The sequence below is a fragment of the Oscarella lobularis genome, chromosome 20, assembly GCF_947507565.1.
Source record: "Oscarella lobularis chromosome 20, ooOscLobu1.1, whole genome shotgun sequence".
Taxonomy (NCBI): Eukaryota; Metazoa; Porifera; class Homoscleromorpha; order Homosclerophorida; family Oscarellidae; genus Oscarella; species Oscarella lobularis.
This window is the reverse complement of record NC_089194.1, coordinates 1,486,646-1,514,495: the sequence shown is the minus strand read 5'-3', so window position 1 is coordinate 1,514,495 and position 27,850 is coordinate 1,486,646. Positions and strand designations below refer to the sequence as shown.

The window sequence follows — 27,850 nt, the reverse complement described above, 5'->3', positions numbered from 1 at the left end:
TGAACGGGTAAATCAGCTAGTAAGGATTATACGGGGACACCGTCGGCGAGGAAAAGGCTGGTGATCCGGGCCGTGACATAACTTCACATCTTCTGAGAAGACACTTTCTACAGCTTCGGCTCAGTCGAAAGCGGCGAAAAAGTAAGCGATTTGCTTTAAAAAGAGAGGTGTCGCGCTATTTTTAGTCGTTAGGTTCCTGCAGTTCGATGGCTTCGTTGCACCCGCAACAGGGCTTCGAGCAGCAGCGGCTCAAGCTGCAGACGCAGCGCGTACAAACTCAACAGAAGACGTTCTCGAAGTGGATAAACTCCTATCTGCCGGTACGAAGCGCATACGATTTTCGCAAATTTTTTCAACTTACGCGTACGCTGCATGCTAGAAAAGATGCACTGTGGTTTCTTTATTTTGTACTTTCGTTGTCGTTTTTTGCCTACGAAACCCGTTCGCTTTAGGGGCGTTTCCGCCGCATGCGCGCATGTTTTGTTTTGGCTGTGACGTTCCGAGGCGCGCTTTTGTGAGCGGGCACTCCAGTGCTTAGATCGTTAGTTAGATACGCCATAAGCTAAATCCTGTAATGCTATATTGCCTGATACGGAGAACACTCTTCCGCCAATAGAAATCTATGGCTGTAAGGGATCTTTTTGCTGATTTGCAAGACGGTCGCGTTCTCATGAAACTCCTGGAAAGTATTTCCGGGGAAAAGCTTGGTGCAATGGGTAGGAAACGAAAAATAATTTGGGCGCGAAATAATACGTTTGTTTCAGCTAAAGGAAACTTGAGAATTCACAAACTTGAAAACGTGCAAAAGGCCTTGGACTTCTTATCTAGTAAAAAGGTGCAAGCATTTTTGAAAAATGAAAAGTGGGCGTGGTTAACTTAATGTCACATACTGTAGGTCAAATTAGAGAGCATTGGGGCGCATGATATTGTTGACGGCAATCAGAGACTAATTCTCGGCTTGCTATGGACAATAATTTTGCGATTTCAAATTCAGGATATTTCTATAGAGGTACGTTCAGTAATTTTTGAATAAAAAGAACGCTAAGATCATCTTACATATGCTAGGATGAGTCAAGGGAGATAAGATCAGCAAAAGATGCACTCTTGCTTTGGTGTCAGAGAAAGACTAAAGGGTGAAATCAGAGCATTAGATTAAAATTATTATTATCTTTGCTTTTAGGTACACGAATGTAGGTGTAAAGAATTTCACTACTAGCTGGTGTGATGGATTGGCTTTCTGTGCCATCATCCACAAACACAAGTAGGCCATAAACAAATTGAGATATTCATTATTAGGCCCTGACGTTTCTTACTTCAGACCAGAACTGATTGACTTCGCTTCCTTGAAAAAATCCAATCCTGAACACAATCTCAACCTCGCTTTTGACGTTGCGGAAAGAGAGCTTGGAATTCCGAGGCTCCTTGACGCAGAAGGTAAAAAAACGACTCAAATCTTTTTTTTCCTGATCTTTCTATTAGACGTAAACGTTCCTCGTCCTGATGATAAATCGATCATGACTTATCTCGTTTCCTACTACAACTATTTCACCAAAATGAAATTTGAAGAAACGGCAGGGCGACGTGTTGCCAAGGTGACTTGTAAAAGCAACTGCATGCACTTGGCGCGAAACTTTCGCATTATTCAGGTGATAGGAAAATTGTTGGAGATAGATAAGATGCAGGGGGAGTACGACCGCATGGTCACGAATCTCCTCGCGTGGATACAAAAAACGATAGTCATATTAGCAGATAGAAAGTTTCCCAATCGTCTAACGGGCGTCCAGGCGCTCGTGACCGACTTCAAACGCTATAGAACAGTGGAAAAGCCGCCCAAGTAAACGCTAGTCATACCAAAAGTAGGGGGTTCTCTTTAGGGAACGTTTTTTATAGATACGCGGAAAGGGGCGAATTGGAAGTGCAGTTATTTAACATTCAGACTAATTTAAGAGCGTTGAAGCGGAGGGTTTGGGTTCCCGTTGAAGGCAAACTCATTTCCGACGTGAACAAGGTTTATTTCTTACATTACAACGAGAGAAAATTAATCCTCTCCAATTTCTCTAAGGGATGGGACAGGCTAGAAGTGGCTGAACACGAAAGAGAGCTTGCGTTGCGAGAAGCTCTCCAAAAGTGCGTTTTTAGTTACTTTCTGAAAGATTAATTAATTGATTTTGCAGGCAAGAACAGTTAGAGCAACTCGCCGCAAGATTTGACCGCAAGGCGGCTCTCAGAGAAGCCTGGCTGGTTGACATGAATCAAGTCTTGACTGCCATGCGTTACGGCGAGACGGCCAGCTCTGTTGCCGCCTCGCTGAAGCGCCACGAAGCGGTGAACACGGATGTCAGAGCGAGAGTAAGACGCTGCAGATGCGGTGGAGATATAAGAAGGAATTAATACATAGGAAGAGAGAATTGAAGTTGTGGTAAAATTAGCAGATCAGTTGATTGGGGAGGAATATCATCAGGCTGCAATAGTCAGAAAGAGGTGTCTATAAACGTCTTTGGATGGTTACAGTGTTTACCTCTTACCCCTAGACAAAGAGGCATTCAGGAAAAGTGGGAAGCTTTGCTTGCGAAATTGGAACAGGGACGAAAGGTCTTGGCCGGCTACCGCGACTTGATAACCGTTCTTTCCGACGTTGATAATTGCGTTTCGGAAATGGGTCAATTGGAGGTGAGCAGACCAAATCTAGGCGCACGTGACATAAGACGATAGGCGCTGTTCTAGAACGGACTGCGTTCTGAGGACTTTGGCAAGCATTTGACGGGCGTAGAAGACTTGATACAAAAGCATTCTATTGTGGAGTCCGACATTACGGGACAAGGGGAGCGCGTCAAAGCGCTGCAAGCCCAACTGCAGAGATTTGCGGATTCAAAGCAGACTGATTCTGGTCTTGTACGCGAGAGACAGGAGACTCTGTCTTCCGCCAATAAGCGGCTGTGTGTCGCCGCTGAGCAGAGAAAAGCGCGGCTCAACGACTCGTTGAGGCTGCAGCAGTTCTATCGCGACGTTGAGGAGGAGGAAGCGTGGATTAGAGAGAAAGAACAAGTTGCTTCGTCTGTAGATCACGGAAAGGATCTCGTCGGTGTCATGCATTTGATCAAGAAGCACGAAGCTTTGGAAGCGGAATTGCAAGGGCAAGATTCTCATTTAAAGGTGAGGTAAAGCGATAGCAAGCAAATAAAACCGCGTTACTTGCTGAGATAAGGTAGACAAGTGTGTGACAGGTGATTGACAGGTGATTGACAGGTGCATGTTTCACATTAGAATTAGACAAGTTAAGACACGTGCGTGACGTCAGATTGACAGGTGATTGGCAAGAGATTGACAGGCGTATGTTTCGCCGCGCGTAAAGTTACATTTGGGCGGGTCAGCAGTTGACTGTGCACTGCATGTAAATAATTATTAGCGGGTTTGCGTTTGCTTCCTTGGCAGTAGTGGATCGGCAGTTGCCAAGACTACGCAGACACCTGATTATCAGTCAGTCATTGTTCTCTTTCTAGGCTGTCTGCAAAACAGGAGAAGATCTCAAACGCGGAAGCCACTATGCCTCTAAAGCGATAACAGCGCGCATTGGCTCTCTAACAGACAAATGGAAGAAGCTTAGAGAACTCTCGGCAGCACGAAAGACTCGCCTAAATGAAGCGTACCAATCCCAACAGGTATAACCAATTTCATTATCCTCTGTGCATATGATACGCGTGTTTGCTTAGTATTACGCCGACGCGAATGACTCCGAATCTTGGATGAAAGAAAAGGAGCCCGTCGTCTCTAGCGATGACTACGGCCGTGATTTTGCCACGGCTGAGGTTTGCTTAGAATGTAGAGCGCTTGCATAAGAGATAATGCGAATGGTCGCTGTAGAATCTACTTCAAAGCCACGAACGCTTGGAGGGGGAGGTAAAGTCGTACGGTGCGGAGATTGATAGGCTGCGACGCTTGGCGAAGCAAGTCGCCGAAACAAGCGGAACGACGGTACGTTGATGTTTTTTCCTCGTTGATTTTTTGGTGGTGGAGATTACCGGCTTTCAGCTTCCCGAGCCGACTGGAGATGCCGGAGGCGAGGAAGTAGTCGAAGTGGAGGAAGAATACGAAGTAGAGGAGATGCAGAAACGCGAGAAAGTGCAAGAGGTCGTCGAGGAGACGAAAGTGAGCCAGGTAAAGGCAAACTACCCGTACAAAGGACAGCAAGGCATGTCAGCGGCAAAAGGAGAGGTATGGTTCACGTAAACAAAACTAAAGCTATTGCAATTGACTTCCTCAAGATTTTCGTCCTTGTCAAGAAAACGAATAAGGATTGGTGGCAAGTTAGGTGTGCAAATCCTTGCGCCTTACTTGGGGTGCTTATTAAACCGCTTTTGTTGTAGAAATAAACAGGGAAAAGAGGGCTATCTTCCCGCCAACTACGTTGCCGAGACAGCACCGCTGGTTCAAAAGAAAACCGTGCAAAAAAAAGTCGTGGAAACGGTTCCCGTGCAAGTCAAGAAGACAAGAACGGTGAAGAAGGTTGTTCCTGGTTCCAAACCAAGGCTTACTGCTACGAGAACTCTTAAAAGGCTTTCAAGTAAGGAAATAAAGTTTAGGAAGCTGTTCAGTCGCAAGATTTGTGTTAGCTGGACTAAAGCAAGGTCAGAGTCCTTCTAGGCACTTCGATAGCCACAACGTAGCGAGTAGACAACAAGCAATTGACTCTACGTACGACAGGCTTGTGAAACAGGCGGAGGTAGGAGAAAGGGGGCCCTGGTGGTGAGAAACTCTTGTCTAGCGAGATTCTAGGTGAGGAGAAAGTATCTTGAAGACGCACTTCGGTTGTTTGAATTGTTTCGCGATTGTGACGAAGTGGAGTCTTGGATAACGGACAAGGTTATTGTCTAGAACATCAGGGAGAGAGAGCCTGCACGTTGGTTTTTCAGGAAGTTATTGCTACTAGCGACGACGCAGATGGAAGGGGAAGAGAGCACGTTGAAACGATGCGAAAGAAATTTGACGTAAGAAAGATATAACAGCTTTAAAAGTCCCGTTTACAGTCACTCTGGCTGCGTTTACGATTGTGCCTCGGACTTGGGGGTAGAGAAGTATTAGAGCGCACTTTTATCTAGACCTTTAAAACGGATTTGGCGACCAACAGTATCAGAGTGATGGAAATCAACAACGTTGCTGATCAAATGGTGAAAGACAGGCATTCGCAGGCGCGAACGATTCGCCAGAAACAGCAGGAATTAAATCAAAGGCAAATTCTTAATTAACGTGCATTCTTCGAGGATGCACTGCGCAAAAGATGACATATTAATCTTATTTGTATGTATTCCCAGATGGGAAAAATTGCAGAAGTTGAGAGTAGCAAAGGAACAAACTCTTGAAGTAGCAGAGAGGTATTCAAGTCTAAGAAAAACCCCGACTTCAATAAAAAAGCGAGGCCTTTAATTTTAGTGTGCAGCTTTTCCAGCAAACTTGTGACGAAATGAAGGCGTGGATAAACGAAAAGGACGCCTCCCTAGCCGTCGAAGACACGGGAAAAGATTTGGCTTCCGTACAAGCGTTGCAAAGGAGGCATCAGAATTTGGAAAGAGAGCTGGGGCCAGTGGAGGAAAAGTTGCAAAAATTATCCGGGCAAGCTCAACAGTAAGTTCTATAATCTATAAAAGTAAAGGTAAAATCTTTTTGTGGTAGAGTTGTTCAAGCCCATCCACGTGACTCCCAGCAGGTGACAAGAAAGCAGTCTGAAATCAAAGCAATGTGGGACAAAGTGAAGACAAAGGCGGGATCGCGAAAATCTCAATTGGAAGCGGCGCACAAGTTGCAAGAATTTCACGCAGACTCTCGTGACCTCGTAAGAATGAATTGACATTGAGGTTTGCTTAGTTTAGAAGTTGCTCTGTTTAGCTCTCTTGGGCTGGCGAGATGAGAGCGACCCTGACTGCTGATGAGCTGGCAAAGGATGCCAATCACGCTGAAGAGCTGATTGAGAAGCACGGGGAAAAGAAAACCGAGTTAGACTCTCACGAAGAACGGTATGCACAGAGACTTCATCAAGGTGATTAAAGGCATTTCTAATTTAGATTTGAGTCTCTTCTTGTGCTGGGAAAGCAAATGCTTTCTGCAAGCAGAAACGCGCCGGAAGTGCGCGATAGAATGAAACAGTTAACTCAGGAGAGACAGGGCCTAAGAGCCGCGTGGGCGGCGAGAAATGATCAGCTTCAGGAATGTCTGCAATTGCAGATATTTAATCGGGAAGCGGAGCAAGTGGAGGGGCTCATTGGCGCGCAGGAAGCCGTCCTTGCAAACGAAGACTTGGGGGTATAGTGCGCATTCTCGCTGATGAAAAAACTGTGCCAGTTCTAGCACAGTTTGAAATTTATTTATGACGCAAACGATTAGGCTTAATGACAATTTTCTATAGCGACGTCCGGACTAAAATTCTTTGTTCTAGTCTGCTCTTGACACGGCGGAGAATCTTCTAAAGCGTCACGAAGAATTCGAAGGGCAAGTGATGGCTCAGGAAGATCGCGTCGCTTCTCTAAGCGATCAAGCGCACAAGCTGATCAATGCTGGTCACTATGACGCTGCAAGGTGATTGGAAAAAGACTGTCACGTGATTTTCAAGGGAAGGTTTTTTTGTAGCGTTGCGGCGCGACGAGATGGTGTGCTAAGTCGGCGACAGAAAGTAAAGGATATGTGCACCGCGAGAAGACTTCGACTTCAGGACTCGGTGACGTTTCAAAAGTTTAAACGAAACGCCGACGAGGTAGAGATTAATCAATAATTAAATTAATTATCAAAGTATAATTTGGTTGTCTAGGTGACGGCATGGATGAACGAAAAGCTTCAGGTGGCACTCGACGAGTCCTACAAAGACCCGACGAATTTGAGCGGGAAAGTTCAAAAGCATCAAGCCTTTGAAGCGGAGCTGGCGAAGAACAAGGGCAGCATCGACGAAATGACACTGGTAAATCCAAAAAAAATGTCTCGAATTAATTTCTCGATGTCTTGTGGGGGCGCAGACGGCGAATGCGTTGTGCCGTGCAAAGCATTACGCTTCGTCGGACATCAGAGCGACTGCAGAAGCGCTTGGGTCCCTTTGGGGGCAGCTGTCGGCCGCCTGCGCGGATAAAGGGCAGAAATTGCGCGAGGCGGCTGATCAGCAGCAGTTCGCTCGCGCTACGAACGATTTTGAGATTTGGCTGCGCGAAACTGAAGCCCTTTTGAGGAGCGACGATTTGGGACGGGATTTCTCGACTGTGACGTATCTGCTGAAGAAGCATCAGCTACTGGAGAACGATATTCAGTTGCGAGGACGTTTGCTGCGACAGCTCGAGGAGCAGGGAAATTTGCTTGTCGCTCGGGGTCATTTCAACGCCGAGTCAATTAAAAGGCAGCTCAAGAGTCTGGAAGACAGGTAAGGAAGAGCTACACGCGCTTCGCGCACTCTACTGTAGGGAACCATGCACGTGCATAGCACTAAAATTAGTAAATCTGACGGAAACGTCAATCATTCACGTCTGACGTACACGTCAATCACTCAATTCCACTAATAGCATGCAGCGGTTACCTAGTAAGTCTGACAGACACGTCAATCACTCACTTTTATAAATAGCATACGTATATAATGCCAATACCACCCCTGGTCTCGTTTTTCAGATTCTCAGGACTGAGTGATTTGGTTGAGGAGCGACGGTCACGTCTGCAAGCGTCTCAAGATGTTCACCAATTCTTTCGCGACGTTGAAGACGAAAGTCAGTGGATTCGCGAGCACGTCGTCGTCGCTGCGTCGCCAGACGTCGGATCGTCTCTTACAAGCGTTCAAAATCTTCAAAAGCGCCACAACGTAAGGATGGCGTGCTTGTGTCTGTCTGCTTTTATTCTTATTATTAAAATTTAGGCATTTGAAATGGAATTGGCCAATCATGAGCTGCGCCTTAACGACATTAACGATCACGCGAATGAACTTGTTTCTGCGAAAAATTTCGCTTCTGACGCGATTGTCCAACAGAACAGGGAACTCCAGGCGAGCTGGAAAAACTTGCTCGCTCATACCAAAGGGCGAAAAAAGAAACTAGAACAGTCTCTAGACGCTCAGAAGTATTACTTTGAGGCCACGGAAGCAGACGTTTGGATGAACGAAAAGGCTGGAATAGCGAGCAATCAAGACTATGGAAAGGACGAAGATACGGCCGAAAAATACTTGCAGAAGCACAGGGTGAATAGTAAAAAGTATTGCTATTAGGTGGCGTTTGAAAAGCGGGGGTTTCTTCTCTTGTTGTCAGACTTTGGCTGTTGATGTTGAGGCGTACGCTAAGGAGGTCAGTCGTTTGGAGGAAATGGCTCAATCTTTTATTGCAGCGGATCATTTTGACGAAATGGCAATAGGCGCACGGCAGGCAAGTGAAATTGGAAGAGTTTTAAGAATCAAAGATTAGGCCCTCAATTTAAAATTTAGGCCCTAAGAATCGACGATTAGGCCCCCAATTTAATATTTATGCCCTAAGAATCGAAGATTAGGCCATCAATTTAATATTTAGGCCCTAAGAATCGAAGATTAGGACCTCATTTTCATATTTAGGCCTTTAGAATCGAACATTAGGCCCTCAATTTCATATTTAGGCCTTTAGAATCGATGATTAGGCCCTCAATTTAAAATTTAGGCCCTAAGAATCGAAGATTAGGACCTCTATTTAATATTTAGGCCCTGAGAATCAAAGATTAGGCTCTCAATTTAATATTTAAGCCCTAAGAATCGAAGATTAGGCCCTCAATTTAAAATTTAGGCCTTTAGAATCGATGATTAGGCTCTCAATTTAATATTTAGGCCTTTAGAATCAAAGATTAGGCCCTCAATTTAATATTTAGGCTCTAAGAATCAAAGATTAGGCTCTCAATTTCATATTTAGGCCTTTAGAATCGAAGATTAGGCACTGAATTTAAAATTTAGGCCCTAAGAATCAAAGATTAGGCCCTCAATTTAAAATTTAGTCCCTAAGAATCGAAGATTAGGCCTTCAATTTAAAATTTAGGCCCTAAGAATCAAAGATTAGGCCCTCAATTTAAAATTTAGTCCCTAAGAATCAAAAATTAGGCACTCAATTTAATATTTAGGCCCTAAGAATCAAAGATTAGGCCCTCAATTTCATATTTAGGCCTTAAATGACAAGGGACTGGCCAACTGTTCTCACCTGTAATAAATTACAGTTAAATGACAAGGGACTGGCCAACTGTTCTCACCTGTAATAAATTACAGTTAAATTACAGGGGACTGGCCATCTGTTCTCTCCTGTAATAAATTACAGTTAAATTACAATGGATTGGCCAACTGTTCTCACCTGTAATAAATTACAATAAAATTACAAGGGACTGGCCAACTGTTCTCTCCTGTAATAAATTGCAGTTAAATTACAAGGGACTGGCCAACTGTTCTCACCTGTAATAAATTACAGTAAAATTACAAGGGACTGGCCAACTGTTCTCACCTGTAATAAATTACAATAAAATTACAAGGGACTGGCCAACTGTTCTCTCCTGTAATAAATTACAGTTAAGAATCAAAAATTAGGCCTTCAATTTCATATTTAGGCCTTTAGAATCGATGATTAGGCCCTGAATTTAATATTTACGCCCTGAGAATCAAAGATTAGGCTCTCAATTTAAAATTTAATCCCTAAGAATCAAAGATTAGGCCCTCAATTTAATATTTAGGCCCTAAGAATCGAAGATTAGGCCCTCAATTTAAAATTTACTCCCTAAGTATCAAAAATTAGGCACTCAATTTAATATTTGGCCCTAAGAATCAAAGATTAGGCCCTCAATTTCATATTTAGGCCTTTAGAATCGATGATTAGGCCCTCAATTTAATATTTAGGCTTTTAGAATCAAAGATTAGGTGCTCAATTTATTATTTAGGCCTTAAGAATCAAAGATTAGGCCCTTAATTTAAAATTTAGGCCCTAAGAATCGAAGATTAAGCCCTCAATTTCATATTTAGGCCTTAAATTACAAAGGACTGACCAACTGTTCTCACCTGTAATAAATTACAATAAAATTACAAGGGACTGGTCAACTGTTCTCACCTGTAATAAATTACAATAAAATTACAAGGGACTGGCCAACTGTTCTCTCCTGTATTATGTTACAGTTAATTTACAAGGGACTGGCCAACTGTTCTCACCTGTAATAAATTACAATAAAATTACAAGGGACTGGTCAACTGTTCTCTCCTGTAATAAATTACAGTTAAATTACAAGGGACTGGCCAACTCTTCTCTCCTGTAATAAATTACAGTGAAATTACAAGGAACTGACCAACTGTTCTCTCTTGTAATAAATTACAGTGAAATTACAAGGGACTGGCCAACTCTTCTCTCCTGTAATAAATTACAGTTAAGAATCCAAGATTAGGCCCTCAATTTAATATTTAGGCCCTAAGAATCAAAGATTAGGCTCTCAATTTCATATTTAGGCTTTTAGAATCGAAGATTAGGCCCTCAATTTAAAATTTAGTCCCTAAGAATCGAAGATTAGGCCCTCAATTTAAAATTTAGGCCCTAAGAATCAAAGATTAGGCCCTCAATTTAAAATTTAGTCCCTAAGAATCAAAAATTAGGCACTCAATTTAATATTTAGGCCTTAAGAATCAAAGATTAGGCCCTTAATTTCTTATTTAGGCCCTAACAATCGAAGATTAGGCCCTCAATTTCATATTTAGGCTTTTAGAATCGATGATTAGGCCCTTAATTTAAAATTTAGGCCCTAAGAATCAAAGATTAGGCCCTTAATTTAAAATTAAGGCCCTAAGAATCGAAGATTAAGCTCTCATTTTCATATTTAGGCCTTAAATTACAAAGGACTGGCCAACTGTTCTCACCTGTAATAAATTACAATAAAATTACAAGGGACTGGTCAACTGTTCTCACCTGTAATAAATTACAATAAAATTACAAGGGACTGGTCAACTGTTCTCACCTGTAATAAATTACAGTTAAATTACAAGGGACTGGCCATCTGTTCTCTCCTGTAATAAATTACAGTTAAATTACAAGGGACTGGCCAACTGTTCTCTCCTGTATTATATTACTGTTAATTTACAAGGGACTGGCCAACTGTTCTCACCTGTAATAAATTACAATAAAATTACAAGGGACTGGTCAACTGTTCTCTCCTGTAATAAATTACAGTGAAATTACAAGGGACTGGCCAACTCTTCTCTCCTGTATTAAATTACAGTTAAGAATCCAAGATTAGGCCCTCAATTTAATATTTAGGCCTTTAGAATCAAAGATTAGGCCCTCAATTTAAAATTTTGGCCTTTAGAATCGATGATTAGGCGCTCAATTTAATATTTAGGCCCTAAGAATCAAGTATTAGGCCCTCAATTTAAAATTTAGTCTCTATGAATCAAAAATTAGGCACTCAATTTAATATTTAGTCTCTAAGAATCAAAGATTAGGCCCTCAATTTCATATTTAGGCCTTAAATGACAAGGGACTGGCCAACTGTTCTCACCTGTAATAAATTACAGTTAAATTACAAGGGACTGGCCAACTGTTCTCACCTGTAATAAATTACAGTTAAATTACAGGGGACTGGCCATCTGTTCTCTCCTGTAATAAATTACAGTTAAATTACAATGGATTGGCCAACTGTTCTCACCTGTAATAAATTACAGTTAAATTACAAGGGACTGGCCATCTGTTCTCTCCTGTAATAAATTACAGTTAAAATACAAGGGACTGGCCAACTGTTCTCACCTGTAATAAATTACAGTAAAATTACAAGGGACTGGCCAACTGTTCTCACCTGTAATAAATTACAATAAAATTACAAGGGACTGGCCAACTGTTCTCTCCTGTAATAAATTACAGTTAAGAATCAAAAATTAGGCCCTCAGTTTCATATTTAGGCCTTTAGAATCGATGATTAGGCCCTGAATTTAATATTTAGGCCTTTAGAATCAAAGATTAGGCCCTCAATTTAAAATTTAGGCCCTAAGAATCGAAGATTAGGACCCCTATTTAATATTTATGCCCTAAGAATCGAAGATTAGGCCATCAATTTAATATTTAGGCCCTAAGAATCGAAGTTTAGGACCTCATTTTCATCTCTAGGCCTTTAGAATCGAACATTAGGCCCTCAATTTAGGCCCTAAGAATAAAAGATTAGGCTCTCAATTTAAAGTTTAGGCCCTAAGAATCGAAGATTGGGACCTCAATTTCATATTTAATCTCTAAGAATCAAAAATTAGGCCCTCAATTTCATATTTAGGCCTTTAGAATTGATGATTAGGCCCTCAATTTAATATTTAGTCCTTTAGAATCAAAGATTAGGCCCTCAATTTAAAATTTAGGCCCTAAGAATCGAAGATTAGGACCTCAATTTAATATTTAGGCTCTAAGAATCAAAGATTAGGCCCTCAATTTCATATTTAATCTCTAAGAATCAAAAATTAGGCCCTCAATTTTATATTTAGGCCTTTAGAATTGATGATTAGGCCCTCAATTTAATATTTAGTCCTTTAGAATCAAAGATTAGGCCCTCAATTTAAAATTTAGGCCCTAAGAATCGAAGATTAGGACCTCAATTTCATATTTAGGCCTTTAGAATCGATGATTAGGCCCTCAATTTAATATTTAGGCTTTTAGAATCAAAGATTAGGTGCTCAATTTATTATTTAGGCCTTAAGAATCAAAGATTAGGCCCTCAATTTAAAATTTAGGCCCTAAGAATCGAAGATTAAGCCCTCAATTTCATATTTAGGCCTTAAATAAGGACTGGCCAACTGTTCTCACCTGTAATAAATTACAATAAAATTACAAGGGACTGGTCAACTGTTCTCACCTGTAATAAATTACAATAAAATTACAAGGGACTGGCCAACTGTTCTCTCCTGTATTAAATTACAGTTAATTTACAAGGGACTGGCCAACTGTTCTCACCTGTAATAAATTACAATAAAATTACAAGGGACTGGTCAACTGTTCTCTCCTGTAATAAATTACAGTTAAATTACAAGGGACTGGCCAACTCTTCTCTCCTGTAATAAATTACAGTGAAATTACAAGGAACTGACCAACTGTTCTCACTTGTAATAAATTACAGTGAAATTACAAGGGACTGGCCAACTGTTCTCTCCTGTATTAAATTACAGTTAAGAATCCAAGATTAGGCCCTCAATTTAATATTTAGGCCTTTAGAATCAAAGATTAGGCCCTCAATTTAAAATTTAGGCCCTAAGAATCAAAGATTAGGCCCTCAATTTAAAGTTTAGTCCCTAAGAATCAAAGATTAGGATCTCAAATTAAAATTTAGTCCCTAAGAATCAAAAATTAGGCTTTCAATTTCATATTTAGGTTTTTAGAATCGATGATTAGGCCCTGAATTTAATATTTAGGCCTTTAGAATCTGAGATTAGGCCCTCAATTTAAAATTTAGGCCCTAAGAATCGAAGATTAGGACCTCAATTTAATATTTAGGCTCTGAGAATCAAAGATTAGGCCCTCAATTTAAAATTTAGTCCCTAAGAATCGAAGATTAGGCCCTCAATTTAAAATTTAGGCCCTAAGAATCAAAGATTAGGCCCTCAATTTAAAATTTAGTCCCTAAGAATCAAAAATTAGGCACTCAATTTAATATTTAGGCCTTAAGAATCAAAGATTAGGCCCTTAATTTCTTATTTAGGCCCTAACAATCGAAGATTAGGCCCTCAATTTCATATTTAGGCTTTTAGAATCGATGATTAGGCCCTTAATTTAAAATTTAGGCCCTAAGAATCGAAGATTAAGCCCTCAATTTCATATTTAGGCCTTAAATTACAAAGGACTGGCCAACTGTTCTCACCTGTAATAAATTACAATAAAATTACAAGGGACTGGTCAACTGTTCTCACCTGTAATAAATTACAATAAAATTACAAGGGACTGGCCAACTGTTCTCTCCTGTATTATATTACAGTTAATTTACAAGGGACTGGCCAACTGTTCTCACCTGTAATAAATTACAATAAAATTACAAGGGACTGGTCAACTGTTCTCTCCTGTAATAAATTACAGTTAAATTACAAGGGACTGGCCAACTCTTCTCTCTTGTAATAAATTACAGTGAAATTACAAGGGACTGGCCAACTCTTCTCTCCTGTATTAAATTACAGTTAAGAATCCAAGATTAGGCCCTCAATTTAATATTTAGGCCTTTAGAATCAAAGATTAGGCCCTCAATTTAAAATTTAGGCCTTTAGAATCGATGATTAGGCGCTCAATTTAATATTTAGGCCCTAAGAATCAAGTATTAGGCCCTCAATTTAAAATTTAGTCCCTAAGAATCAAAAATTAGGCACTCAATTTAATATTTAGGTCCTAAGAATCAAAGATTAGGCCCTCAATTTCATATTTAGGCCTTAAATGACAAGGGACTGGCCATCTGTTCTCTCCTGTAATAAATTACAGTTAAATTACAATGGATTGGCCAACTGTTCTCACCTGTAATAAATTACAGTTAAATTACAGGGGACTGGCCATCTGTTCTCTCCTGTAATAAATTACAGTTAAATTACAATGGATTGGCCAACTGTTCTCACCTGTAATAAATTACAGTTAAATTACAAGGGACTGGCCATCTGTTCTCTCCTGTAATAAATTACAGTTAAATTACAAGGGACTGGCCAACTGTTCTCACCTGTAATAAATTACAATAAAATTACAAGGGACTGGCCAACTGTTCTCACCTGTAATAAATTACAGTAAAATTACAAGGGACTGGCCAACTGTTCTCACCTGTAATAAATTACAGTAAAATTACAAGGGACTGGCCAACTGTTCTCACCTGTAATAAATTACAATAAAATTACAAGGGACTGGCCAACTGTTCTCTCCTGTAATAAATTACAGTTAAAAATCAAAAATTAGGCCCTCAATTTAATATTTAGGCCTTTAGAATCAAAGATTAGGCCCTCAATTTAAAATTTAGGCCCTAAGAATCGAAGATTTGGACCTCAATTTAATATTTACGCCCTGAGAATCAAAGATTAGGCCCTCAATTTAATATTTAGGCCCTAAGAATCGAAGATTAGGCCCTCAATTTAAAATTTACTCCCTAAGTATCAAAAATTAGGCACTCAATTTAATATTTAGGCCCTAAGAATCAAAGATTAGGCCCTCAATTTCATATTTAGGCCTTTGGAATCGATGATTAGGCCCTCAATTTAATATTTAGGCTTTTAGAATCAATGATTAGGTGCTCAATTTTTTATTTAGGCCTTAAGAATCAAAGATTAGGCCCTTAATTTAAAATTTAGGCCCTAAGAATCGAAGATTAAGCCCTCAATTTCATATTTAGGCCTTAAATTACAAAGGACTGGCCAACTGTTCTCACCTGTAATAAAATACAATAAAATTACAAGGGACTGGTCAACTGTTTCTCACCTGTAATAAATTACAATAAAATTACAAGGGACTGGCCAACTGTTCTCTCCTGTATTAAATTACAGTTAATTTACAAGGGACTGGCCAACTGTTCTCACCTGTAATAAATTACAATAAAATTACAAGGGACTGGTCAACTGTTCTCTCCTGTAATAAATTACAGTTAAATTACAAGGGACTGGCCAACTCTTCTCTCCTGTAATAAATTACAGTGAAATTACAAGGAACTGACCAACTGTTCTCTCTTGTAATAAATTACAGTGAAATTACAAGGGACTGGCCAACTCTTCTCTCCTGTAATAAATTACAGTTAAGAATCCAAGATTAGGCCCTCAATTTAATATTTAGGCCCTAAGAATCAAAGATTAGGCTCTCAATTTCATATTTAGGCTTTTAGAATCGAAGATTAGGCCCTGAATTTAAAATTTAGGCCCTAAGAATCAAAGATTAGGCCCTCAATTTAAAATTTAGTCCTTAAGAATCGAAGATTAGGCCCTCAATTTAAAATTTAGTCCCTAAGAATCAAAGATTAGGCCCTCAATTTAAAATTTAGTCTCTAAGAATCAAAAATTAGGCACTCAATTTAATATTTAGGCCCTAAGAATCAAAGATTAGGCCCTCAATTTCATATTTAGGCCTTAAATGACAAGGGACTGGCCAACTGTTCTCACCTGTAATAAATTACAGTTAAGTTACAGGGGACTGGCCATCTGTTCTCTCCTGTAATAAATTACAGTTAAATTACAATGGATTGGCCAACTGTTCTCACCTGTAATAAATTACAGTTAAATTACAAGGGACTGGCCATCTGTTCTCTCCTGTAATAAATTACAGTTAAATTACAAGGGACTGTCCAACTGTTCTCACCTGTAATAAATTACAGTAAAATTACAAGGGACTGGCCAACTGTTCTCACCTGTAATAAATTACAATAAAATTACAAGGGACTGGCCAACTGTTCTCACCTGTAATAAATTACAATAAAATTACAAGGGACTGGCCAACTGTTCTCTCCTGTAATAAATTACAGTTAAGAATCAAAAATTAGGCCCTCAATTTCATATTTAGGCCTTTAGAATCGATGATTAGGCCCTGAATTTAATATTTAGGCCTTTAGAATCAAAGATTAGGCCCTCAATTTAAAATTTAGGCCCTAAGAATCGAAGATTAGGACCTCAGTTTATAATTTAGTCCCTAAGAATCAAAAATTAGGCCCTCAATTTAAAATTTAGGCCCTAAGAATCAAATATTAGGCCCTCAATTTAAACTTTAGTCTCTAAGAATCAAAAATTAGGCACTCAATTTAATATTTAGGCCCTAAGAATCAAAGATTAGGCCCTCAATTTCATATTTAGGCCTTAAATGACAAGGGACTGGCCAACTGTTCTCACCTGTAATAATTTACAGTTAAATGACAAGGGACTGGCCAACTGTTCTCACCTGTAATAAATTACAGTTAAATTACAGGGGACTGGCCATCTGTTCTTTCCTGTAATAAATTACAGTTAAATTACAATGGATTGGCCAACTGTTCTCACCTGTAATAAATTACAGTTAAATTACAAGGGACTGGCCATCTGTTCTCTCCTGTAATAAATTACAGTTAAATTACAAGGGACTGGCCAACTGTTCTCACCTGTAATAAATTACAATAAAATTACAAGGGACTGGCCAACTGTTCTCTCCGGTAATAAATGACAGTTAAGAATCAAAAATTAGGCCCTCAGTTTCATATTTAGGCCTTTAGAATCGATGATTAGGCCCTGAATTTAATATTTAGGCCTTTAGAATCAAAGATTAGGCCCTCAATTTAAAATTTAGGCCCTAAGAATCGAAGATTAGGACCTCAGTTTATAATTTAGTCCCTAAGAATCAAAAATTAGGCCCTCAATTTAATATTTAGGCCTTAAGAATCAAAGATTAGGCCCTCAATTTAAAATTTAGTCTCTAAGAATCAAAAATTAGGCACTCCTTTTAATATTTAGGCTCTAAGAATCAAAGATTAGGCCCTCAATTTAAAATTTAGTCCCTAAGAATCAAAGATTAGGCTCTCAATTTAAAATTTAGTCCTTTAGAATCAAAGATTAGGCCCTCAATTTAAAATTTAGTCCCTATGAATCAAAAATTTGGCACTCAATTTAATATTTAGGCCCTAAGAATCAAAGATTAGGCCCTCAATTTAAAATTTAGTCCCTATGAATCAAAAATTTGGCACTCAATTTAATATTTAGGCCCTAAGAATCAAAGATTAGGCCCTCAATTTAAAATTTAGTCCCTAAGAATCAAAGATTAGGCTCTCAATTTAAAATTTAGTCCCTAAGAATCAAAAATTAGGCTTTCAATTTCATATTTAGGTTTTTAGAATCGATGATTAGGCCCTGAATTTAATATTTAGGCCTTTAGAATCAAAAATTAGGCCCTCAATTTAAAATTCAGGCCCTGAGAATCGAAGATTATGACCTCAATTTAATATTTAGGCCCTGAGAATCAAGGATTAGGCCCTCAATTTAATATTTAGGCCCTAAGAATCGAAGATTAGGCCCTCAATTTAAAATTTAGGCCCTAAGAATCAAAGATTGGGTCCTCAATTTAAAATTTAGTCTCTAAAAATCAAAAATTAGGCACTCAATTTAATATTTAGGCTCTAAGAATCAAAGATTAGGCCCTCAATTTCATATTTAGGCCTTTAGAATCGTTGATTAGGCCCTCAATTTAATATTTTGGCTCTAAGAATCAAAGATTAGGCCCTCAATTTCATATTTAGGCCTTTAGAATCGATGATTAGGCCCTCAATTTAATATTTAGGCCCTAAGAATCAAAGATTAGGCCCTCAATTTAAAATTTAGGCCTTAAGTTGCATGCTCAGTAGAAACGTACCGCACTTTCGTCACATGATCCCTCTCGTTGGCACGTATAATACGCCCTGTTCTTATTTAAAATTTTATTAGTCTGCGCTGGAAGAACAACTTCTTGGACTTCAAACGTTGACATCAGCGCGTCGCCAAAAATTGGAAGAATCCAAAAAGCTGCACCAGTATCTTCGCGAATTCGACGAAGCCCAAACGTGGCTGCAAGAGAATCAAGTCATTGCAAGCTCGGAAGAATACGGCAAGGACTTCGAGCACTTGGAATTACTACAGGAAAAATTTACGATCTTCAAACGGGACCTCCAGACGTCAATGGAACGCTACTCGTCAGCAAATACGATGGCCAGGCGTTTGGTTGCCGATGGACACTCGCAGACGGTTCTGGTGAAAGAGAAACAGGATGAATTGAAGGCTGGGTGGAATGCTTTACAAGGCAAGATTATTCGTATTATTTTAATTAATGAATTAATTAATGATTTCTAGGAATGATTGCAACGCGAACAAAAAAACTTGCTGGGGCCGGTGAAATTCATCGCTATCGTCGCGACGCGGGCGACGTCCTAAGCCGAATTGCTGAAAAAGAGGCGTGGCTCCAAGATGGCAACCTTGGTCGCAATCTCACCGAAGTGGAGACCCTTCTGAGCAAGCACGGCGTATTTGAACGTGAACTCGCCGCGCTTGGCACAGAAGTGCGCAAACTGGCCGACGAGGCGGCGCGCCTCGAAGCAACGTATCCCGGACCGCAAGCAAAGATTGTTCAGGACAGTCAAGACGTTGTGACGGCGCGTTGGGAGGATTTGCTGGCGCGTGCTTCAAGCCGAAAAAGCCGTTTGAAGGCCTCAATGGAACTGCAAAAGTTTAACAATTCCGTGCGCGGTCTGTTGTCATGGTACTCGGAAATGGATAGGCAAATCATGGCGGAGGAGCCGGCACACAATGTGGGCGTAGCCGAAGAAATTATTGCCAGACATAACGGATATAAAGCGGAAATTGACGCCCGAGAAGACGAAGTGGGGACTTTGAAGCGGAATGGGGAGCGCTTGATAGGGGGCGGGGCGCGTCCGGAACATTTCGCTTCGAAAGATATACGGGATAAGTTGGACGAGTTGGAACGAGCGCGCAACGCGTTGGAGAAGACTTGGATTGAAAGAAAAAGGCATTATGACGACGTCTTGGATCAGCAGCAGTTCTATAGGGATTGCAGTCAAGTTGACGGAATGAGCAGTGCTCATGAGGTATTACTTAATTTAAAATATCTATTTTTCTCTATGTTTTATATTCTGTGATCTTGTTTTAGGCTTTTCTTCATACGGACGAGCTTGGAGATTCTGTTGATGCCGTTGAGGCTCTCGTAAAAAAGCACGAGGCGTTTGAAAAAGTCATTGTGGCTCAAGAAGACAAGGTTTCCCTCTTGGTCGACTTTGCTGATCGCCTGCAGAAATCTGGGCATTTTGATGCGGACAACATTTCCACAACACTGGAACAGGTTTTAGAAAGGCAAGACATAGAACTTATTGAGAGGAGACGTCATTTTTGGCACTGTTTTTTAGGAGAAAGAGGTGTCACGATGACGCAGTTCGTCGTCGTCATAAATTAGAAGAAAATCGACGCTTAGTTGGATTTCGACGAGATTGTGCGGAAGTAAGAAACTTTGTACCGTACGAAGATGCAGAGAAAATATTTGCCACTCTATCAAGGTTGTGAGCTGGATGAAAGAGAAAATGAAAACAGCTACAGACGAAACGTATTTGGATTTGACGAACCTGGCGGCGAAACTTCAGAAACACAAGGCTTTCGAGTCGGAATTAGCTGCTAACAAGGACCGAATAGACGGCCTTCAAAGGGCAAGGAAACCCATTCTATATTTTGAATAATTGAGCTTTTTTAATTAAGGATGGAGAGGGTTTGATTGAGAGCGGACATTACGGCGCGAAAGAGGTTGAAACGCAGATAATTGAGCTAGCCAACTTGTGGCGAAAGCTCAACGAGGCGACGTTGAATCGAGGGGAGGGGCTGCGGGAAGCGCTGGCTTTGGTGGAATTTAATCGCGAGGCAGATATGGCTGCCTCTTGGATAGAAGAGAAGGTAAGAGATCAGGCGTTGATTGATTTAGCGGTAATACATACTGTACATGTTCTTGCGGTTTTCAGAGCTTGGTTGCGTCGCAAGAAGAGACTGGCGGCGATTTGGAGCATTGCGAGATGCTGCAGCGAAAGTTTGACGATTTTGAGAAAGAACTTCCAGCTGATGCAGCGCGTTTGGAGCGAGTCAACGAACTGGCAAACAAATTAGTCGAAGAGGGTCACTCCCAAAGGGAAACGATAGAAAATGCGGCGCAGGCATTGGTCGAAAGGTGAGAAAACAAATTTATTTATATTAGATTATAGATTTCAAGTTTTATTGTTTTTTTTCAGTTGGAATAATTTTCTTCATCTGGTCGAAAGTCGTCGTTCTCTCCTCGAAAACGCGCGCCAAGTGCATAAATTCGTGCGCGACGCCGACGACGCGAACTTGCGCATTCACGAAAAGGATCTCGTTCTATCGACGGACGACACCGGCAAAGATCTTCCCGCTTGCGAGACGCTTCGGCGCAAGCACGACGAACTCCAACGCGATTTAACCGCAATCGAAGGCACTCTCGAACAATTGACCGCCGAAGCGCAGCGATTGGTCGACGCCCAGCCAATAAGCGGCGAGAAAATTGAAGAGAAGTTGAATGAAATTGTAGGGAATTGGGAAGCGCTGATTGGCCGAGCGGAGCGACGAAAAACGCTTCTGGACGAGTCGATGCGATTTCATCTGTTTGAGCGCGATTTGGGAAATTTGAAGGCGTGGATGGGGGATTTTGTTTCGAGGATGACGGGTGAGGAGCTGGCCAAAGACGTAGAAGGCGCTGAGAGAGCATTAGAAGCACATCAGGAGCGAAAGGCCGAGATGGAGGCGAGGACGGAGAGTTTCGACGCTGTGAGCGAATTCGGACAGGTATATAATTACTCATAGACCTTGGCTGTAATTTATTACAGGAAAGAACAGTTGGCCAGTCCCTTGTAACTGTAATTTATTACAGAAGAGTTGGCCAGTCCCTTGTTAATTTATTACAGGAGAGAACAGTTGGCTAGTCCCTTGTAATTTCACTGTAATTTATTACAGAAGAGTTGGCCAGTCCCTTGTAATTTCACTGTAATTTATTACAGGAGAGTTGGCCAGTCCCTTGTAATAGCACTGTAATTTATTACAAGAGAGTTGGCCAGTTCCTTGTAATTTCACTGTAATTTATTACAGAAGAGAAGAGTTGGCCAGTCTCTTGTAATTACACTGTAATTTTTTACAGGAGAGAGCAGTTGGCCAGTCCCTTGTAATTTTAATGTAATTTATTACAGGAGAGAAGCCAGTCCCTTGTAATTTCACTGTAATTTATTACAAGAGAGTTGGCCAGTTCCTTGTAATTTCACTGTAATTTATTACAGAAGAGAAGAGTTGGCCAGTCTCTTGTAATTACACTGTAATTTTTTACAGGAGAGAGCAGTTGGCCAGTCCCTTGTAATTTTAATGTAATTTATTACAGGAGAGAACAGTTGGCCAGTCCCTTGTAATAGCACTGTAATTTATTACAGAAGAGTTGGCCAGTCCCTTGTAATTTCACTGTAATTTATTACAGGAGAGTTGGCCAGTCCCTTGTAATAGCACTGTAATTTATTACAAGAGAGTTGGCCAGTTCCTTGTAATTTCACTGTAATTTATTACAGAAGAGAAGAGTTGGCCAGTCTCTTGTAATTACACTGTAATTTTTTACAGGAGAGAGCAGTTGGCCAGTCCCTTGTAATTTTAATGTAATTTATTACAGGAGAGAACAGTTGACTAGTCCCTTGTAATTACACTGTAATTTATTACAGGAGAGAAGAGTGGCCAGTCCCTTGTAATATTTCTGTAATTTATTACAGGAGAGAACAGTTGGCCAGTCCCTTGTAATTTCACTGTAATTTTTTACAGGGGAGAGCAGCTGGCCAGTCCCTTGTAATTTTAATACAGGAGAGAAGAGTTGGCCAGTCTCGTGTAATTACACTGTAATTTATTACAGGAGAGAACAGTTGACCAGTCCCTTGTAATTTTAATGTAATTTATTACAGGAGAGAAGAGTTGGCCAGTCCCTTGTAATTACACTGTAATTTATTACAGGAGAGAACAGTTGGCCAGTACCTTGTAATTTTAATACGGGAGAGAACAGTTGACCAGTCCCTTGTAATTACGCTGTAATTTATTACAGGAGAGAAAAGTTGGTCAGTCTCTTGTAATTTTAATGTAATTTATTACAGGAGAGAAGTCTTTGAAATTATTAGTAGTGAAATTACTCATTGACCCTGTGAATTTTTTGTACAATTACTCGTAGACCCTTTGAGTAGTTGTCTTTGAAATTATTTATAGTTATTTAATTAAACAGAGACGGTTCAAAAATTCGTATAGATGCATATTAATTTATTCGTTTTTTTTTCTAGCGTCTTATCTCCGAGAGTCACTACGCTTCGACCGATCTTCGCACGCAACTCGCGATTTTATCCGAGGACCGCGAGCGCATGGTGACCACGTGGAAGGAACGCGGCGACCAGCTGAACCAGTGCTTCGACTTGCAACGCTTCAACCAAGAAGCGGAGCAAGTGGACGCGTGGATTGGAACGCAGGAGGCTTTTCTGCAAAACGACGATGTCGGCGATTCGCTGGACGGCGTAGAAGCGCTCATAAAAAATCACGATGACTTTGAAAAGTCAATTGACGCGCAAGAGGAAAAGATAAATGGCTTGGTGCGCTTTGGAACGACGCTTAGTGAGCAGGGACACTACGAGGCCGCTGCCATAGAAACCCGAAAGCAGGCGGTGCTGGCTAGGAAAGAAAAATTGTTTGAGGTAGAAGTTTTCAATTGAATAGTCTGTACTTGTTAATTAATTAAATTCATAGATGTCAAAAGAACGAAAGACTCGTCTTGCCGATTCGCAGAAATTCCAGCAATTCCGTCGCGACGCATTCGAAGTCGAAAACTGGATTCAAGAAAAAATGCAGTGGGCCTGCGACGAATCGTACGAAGATCCGAGCAATCTCCAAATCAAACTCCAGCAGCACAACGCCTTCGAGTCCGAACTCTCCGCGAACGAGTCGCGCGTTGACAAAGTGGCGACGAACGGAGAGGAACTCGTTCTAGACGGTCATTTTGCTCATACGGTGATCGAAGCGCGCGTCGACGAGCTTCGTCTCTGCTGGACGAAACTTCGCGACGCTTCGGCGGATAAGATGGCGAAATTGAAAGAAGCCGAACAGCAGCAATTGTTCAATAGGGGCGTCGAAGATGTGGAGGCTTGGATAGGGGAAGTCGCTTCGCTTCTCGCGTCAGAAGACTTCGGTAAGGATTTGGCTAGTGTCAAATATCTCCTCAAGAAACATCAGGTGATGATAAGATTAGGAAACGGAGTCTCTAAGTTCTATAAAATTGTCTAGCTATTGGAAAATGATATTGCTGGGTATCAGGACCGGATTGATGACGTTCTTGTTCAAGTGAATGCTTTCAAGGAGGCGGGGCATTTCAAAGTGGAAGAAATTGAGGACAAAGGACGGGCCTTGATTGACGAGTAAGAAAAAATGGTAATTAAATAGTTGCCTATAGGATTTTTTTAGCTATTACGCTCTGACGGAGCCGACGTCTTTGCGTCGCGCTCGACTTGAAGCGTCGTTGGAACTCCAGCAATTTTTCCGCGATATTGAAGACGAATTGGCGTGGATAAAGGAGAGAGAGCCAGTCGCCGCCGCTTCTGACTTCGGACAGAATCTCACGGGAGTCAGGCACTTGATAAAGAAACATCAGGTATGATTTAAATTTAGCTGGGGTCCCCCTTTAGGCAACAGCTGTAAAACGACGAGGACGAGATCTGTACCTGTCTTTTAAACGAAAATCTGCTTACTTATAAGTTCTGACGCTGAAAACTTTGGGTAGATAATCTCAGGCGAGTCATACGTATCGTTGTCTAGGCTCTAGAAGGGGAAATCATGAGCCACTTGGAACACTTCGAAAGCAGCACCAAAACGGGTCACGCTCTCATGCTGGCAGGGCACCAAAACGCCGACGAAATTCAAACGCGTCTAGACGTGCTGAAGAATCAGTGGGACGCCTTGCAGCAGCTCGTGGCTGGGAGAAAACAGCGACTCCAAGATTCAGAAGAGGGCCATCAAGTAGAGAAATCTGATGAGTGTAAATGGCATAACGTTTTGTCTCTAGTATTACGCTGAAGCCGCTGAGGCGGAATCGTGGATGGAAACAAAGAGACCCTTGGTGGCTAGTGAAGACTACGGTCGAGACGAAGACACTGCAGAGGTAAAGCATTTAAATTTTTACGTTTTATTAATTAATTTAGCTGATTTTATTAAAGATGTTGGCTAAGAAGCACGAGGCCGTGGTTCAGGATTTGCACAGGTACGGTGACACGATTGAAGGGCTGGCAAAAGAAAAGAAAAGGCTGCTGGCCAAGGATCATTTTGACAGCGAAAACATAACCGGGAAACAGGTGTGAATAGAATTTATATTACTAGACGACGAGAGTCATAGTATTATAATTTCAATAAGGCCGCAGTTGAAGAGAAGTACAAGAAAATGATGCGTCTTTGCAACGTGCGAGCGTTGCGTTTGAAAGAGTCTCAAAAACTGCACGAATTCAACCGAGAAGCCGCTGAAGTCGAGGCTTGGATATCCGAAAAGGAACGCGTTGCCGCATCGGAAGAGTACGGAAACGATTTGGAACATTGCGAGGCAAGATACGAGAAAAATTAATTAATTAAATATTTAATTTCTGCGCAGATTTTGCAGAAGAATTTTGACGATTTCGCACGCGATCTTCTCGCTTCGGAAGAGCGCGTCGTCGCCGTCGACGATTTGGCGCAGCGTCTCATTAGCGACGAGCATTTCAATCGCGATCTCATCGCCGACAAAATGGAACAGGTACGACAAGCTTGGCAGGACGTGAACGAGGCGACGTCGCTGCGCGTGGAGGCGCTCGCAAACGCGCGAGAAATTCACGCGTTCAATCGCGACGTCGACGAAACGAAGGCGAGGATATCGGAAAAGGATGCCGCTCTATCGGAGGATTACGGTCGCGACTTGGCAACGGTGCAGGCCCTCCAACGAAAACACGAAGGCTTTGAGGTGAGAGTGGTGTGCGGGAAGTGCGTCAATAATACTTAATTTTTTAGCGTGATTTAACTGTGTTGGAGGAACGAGTCGAAAAATTGGGCGTCGAGGCGGAGAGATTGACGGCGGAACTTTCCGAAATGTCGGAACAGATTGAATTTCGTTTGGCGGAGATGCACGAAGCGTGGAACGCGCTTGTTCACAAGGCGACGGCAAGGCAGGCAAAATTAGGCCAATCGGAGCAACTTCAACGATATCTAAACGAATTCCGAACCGTCAGGTAAGAATTTAGATAAAAATATTTGAATTTTTTCAATAATACAGGCTTCTTGATTAGTTCGTGGATTAATGATATGAAATCTCTGATATTAGCCGACGATTTGGCGTGCGACGTTCTCGGCGCCGAAGCTCTCACCGCTCGGCACAAAGAGCACAAAGCTGAAATGGACGCGCGAAAAATCGACTTTGATAAATTCACGGATCGCGGCAATGAGCTCGTTTTGGCCGGTCACTACGCTAGGGGCGATATCAAGGAAAAGATGGCCACTCTGAAGAAAGCACGTGGCGATTTGGTCGCTCTTTGGAAGGAGAAGCAGAAGGAGTATGAGCTGAGTTTGGACGTGCAGCTGTTTCGGCGCGATGCCGAGCAAGCTGAGGGTTGGATTGGGATGCGGGAGGCGTTTTTGGCTGGGGAAGAGTTAGGAGACTCGTTGGAGGCGGTCGAAGCTTTGCTGAAAAAGCAGGCCGATTTTGAAAAGACGTTGGCCGCTCAGGAGGAGAAATTCAACGCTTTGAATAGGGAAACAGAAGTAGGGGAGTTTTTTGGTGTTTCGGGGTTTTTCTATAGGTGAGGTTGTTAGATGGAGAAGGAGGTGAGGCTTTATCGGGAGGAAGAGGTGAGGAGAGAGGAAATGGAGCGTTTGGAGAGGGAAGAAGAGGCGAGAAAGAAAAGAGAAGCCGAAGAGGAAGAGAGGCGGTTAGAAGAATTGCGAATTTTGGAGTCGGAGAGGCAGATGAGGGAGAAAGAGCAACGCGAAATAAGGGAGAAAGAGAGAAGAGAGCGGGAACAACGGATGCAACAGCAGCAGCAACAGCTGGAACGGGAAAAAGAGATGGAAAGGCGAAGAAAAGAAAAAGAGGTTGGTCTCGAAAAATCATCATAATAACAATTACATTGAATTTGTTCACAGGAATTGGCTAGAATTGAAATGCAGAAGCGTTTGCAAGAGGAGCAGACGAAAGTCGTCACTAAAACTGTAGTTGAAAGCTCCGAAAAAGTATTCAGAACCATTTCAATCGCTTCTTTTATCCACGACCGAACTCTAGGACGTTTCCATCGTCAAAGAATCGACAGTTGTCCGAAAGGTTGTGACTGAAATGCCCGAAAAGGTATTCAATTAGTTATTTTGATCGCTATTTGTGATTACCGACTCTCAGGACATTCCAATTGCGAGAGAACCGGCACCAAGAAAGGAAGTTCCCGTCGCGAAACGATCAGCACCACTACAGGAAGGCATCTTGGAGAGAAAGAACGTGCTAGACGAAGGTGGACGTAAAGTAAGCGAAGAAGGAGAATAAATGGAAGTTGGTTGAGCAGAGTGCTCTGCAGGCTGGGGCGCGATCGTGGAAAGCTTACTACTGCGTTCTGGTTGGCCAGCTATTGCAATTCTATAAGGATCAGCGTGATTATCACAGTGTGAGTAACAGTCGCAGTCCTATAATCTCAAAGGTGTCTACGTTATCGTTTTCTGTTTAGAATGTCTCCGCTGTCCCGGCAATTAACGTCAGTCAGGGAAATTGCGAAGTGGCTCGAGACTACACGAAGCGAAAGAATACTTTGAGACTTAGGTTTTTTTGTTTAGTACATGTATATGACGTATTTCCTTTATATCATCTGGTTTTTAGATTGAATAATGGGGCTGAGTACCTGTTTGCTGCTACGAGTCACGAGGAAATGTCAGTCTGGGTTAGCAAGATCAGCGGAGGGCCTGCACTTCGCAGTAAGATCTCGAATGCTTTGAAACTTGTCTAATTCTCTTTTTTAGCTGTTGCACCTGTTCGTGAGAAGGTTCCTTTACTTCTTCTGCGTTTTTCATGCAGTCATACTGTTTTTTATTCCTAGGAGGTTTTTCCTGCTGCTCCTTCCTCGTCCGTGCCCTCCTCTACTCCCGTTGACACGCGCAAGAGCCATGCAACGTCCGCGGTGGCTACAGCGGCAGTTGCAACTGTCGCCGCAGCTAAGATGAAGGAGAAGAAAAAGAGTAAGCTGGGATCTCTCTTTGGCGCGAAAAGGAAATAAGAATAAGAAGTATTTTTTGCACGCGTGACATAAGCGGTTTTTAACGTTTTGTATTGCATTTTTCAGTTGTGTTTTCAATTTTTTTATTTTGTATTACCTAACGCGCGTTGCTATTATT

The 27,850-nt window shown here is 41.5% G+C and overlaps 1 protein-coding gene across 1 annotated transcript; it reads left to right on the top strand.

Moving 5' to 3' along the window:
- The first annotated feature begins 55 nt into the window (after positions 1-55).
- Positions 56-27,848, top strand: LOC136199067 (spectrin beta chain, non-erythrocytic 1-like). Its single transcript, XM_065989167.1, has 66 exons — positions 56-141; positions 193-320; positions 617-716; positions 765-835; positions 896-1,009; positions 1,066-1,133; positions 1,181-1,261; positions 1,319-1,434; positions 1,480-1,592; positions 1,647-1,834; positions 1,891-2,008; positions 2,063-2,127; positions 2,175-2,349; positions 2,399-2,481; positions 2,532-2,670; positions 2,725-3,153; positions 3,501-3,659; positions 3,711-3,806; positions 3,862-3,972; positions 4,030-4,212; positions 4,263-4,309; positions 4,365-4,561; positions 4,611-4,720; positions 4,774-4,860; positions 4,911-4,985; positions 5,097-5,227; positions 5,310-5,369; positions 5,428-5,619; positions 5,668-5,827; positions 5,881-6,008; positions 6,057-6,294; positions 6,428-6,567; positions 6,619-6,742; positions 6,797-6,943; positions 6,999-7,393; positions 7,636-7,822; positions 7,877-8,194; positions 8,262-8,375; positions 18,350-18,701; positions 18,752-19,503; positions 19,566-19,765; positions 19,819-19,909; positions 19,966-20,112; positions 20,162-20,353; positions 20,419-20,621; positions 20,683-21,250; positions 22,762-23,166; positions 23,219-23,701; positions 23,753-23,883; positions 23,930-24,116; positions 24,281-24,481; positions 24,528-24,623; positions 24,679-24,813; positions 24,873-25,055; positions 25,104-25,448; positions 25,496-25,713; positions 25,771-26,242; positions 26,294-26,572; positions 26,624-26,710; positions 26,760-26,822; positions 26,871-26,990; positions 27,043-27,129; positions 27,190-27,281; positions 27,339-27,433; positions 27,479-27,501; positions 27,556-27,848. Exons 2-66 carry the CDS (start codon positions 207-209, stop codon positions 27,730-27,732), a joined length of 11,757 nt encoding a protein of 3,918 aa, XP_065845239.1. The 5' UTR covers positions 56-141; positions 193-206; the 3' UTR covers positions 27,733-27,848.
- Positions 27,849-27,850: the final 2 nt, after the last annotated feature.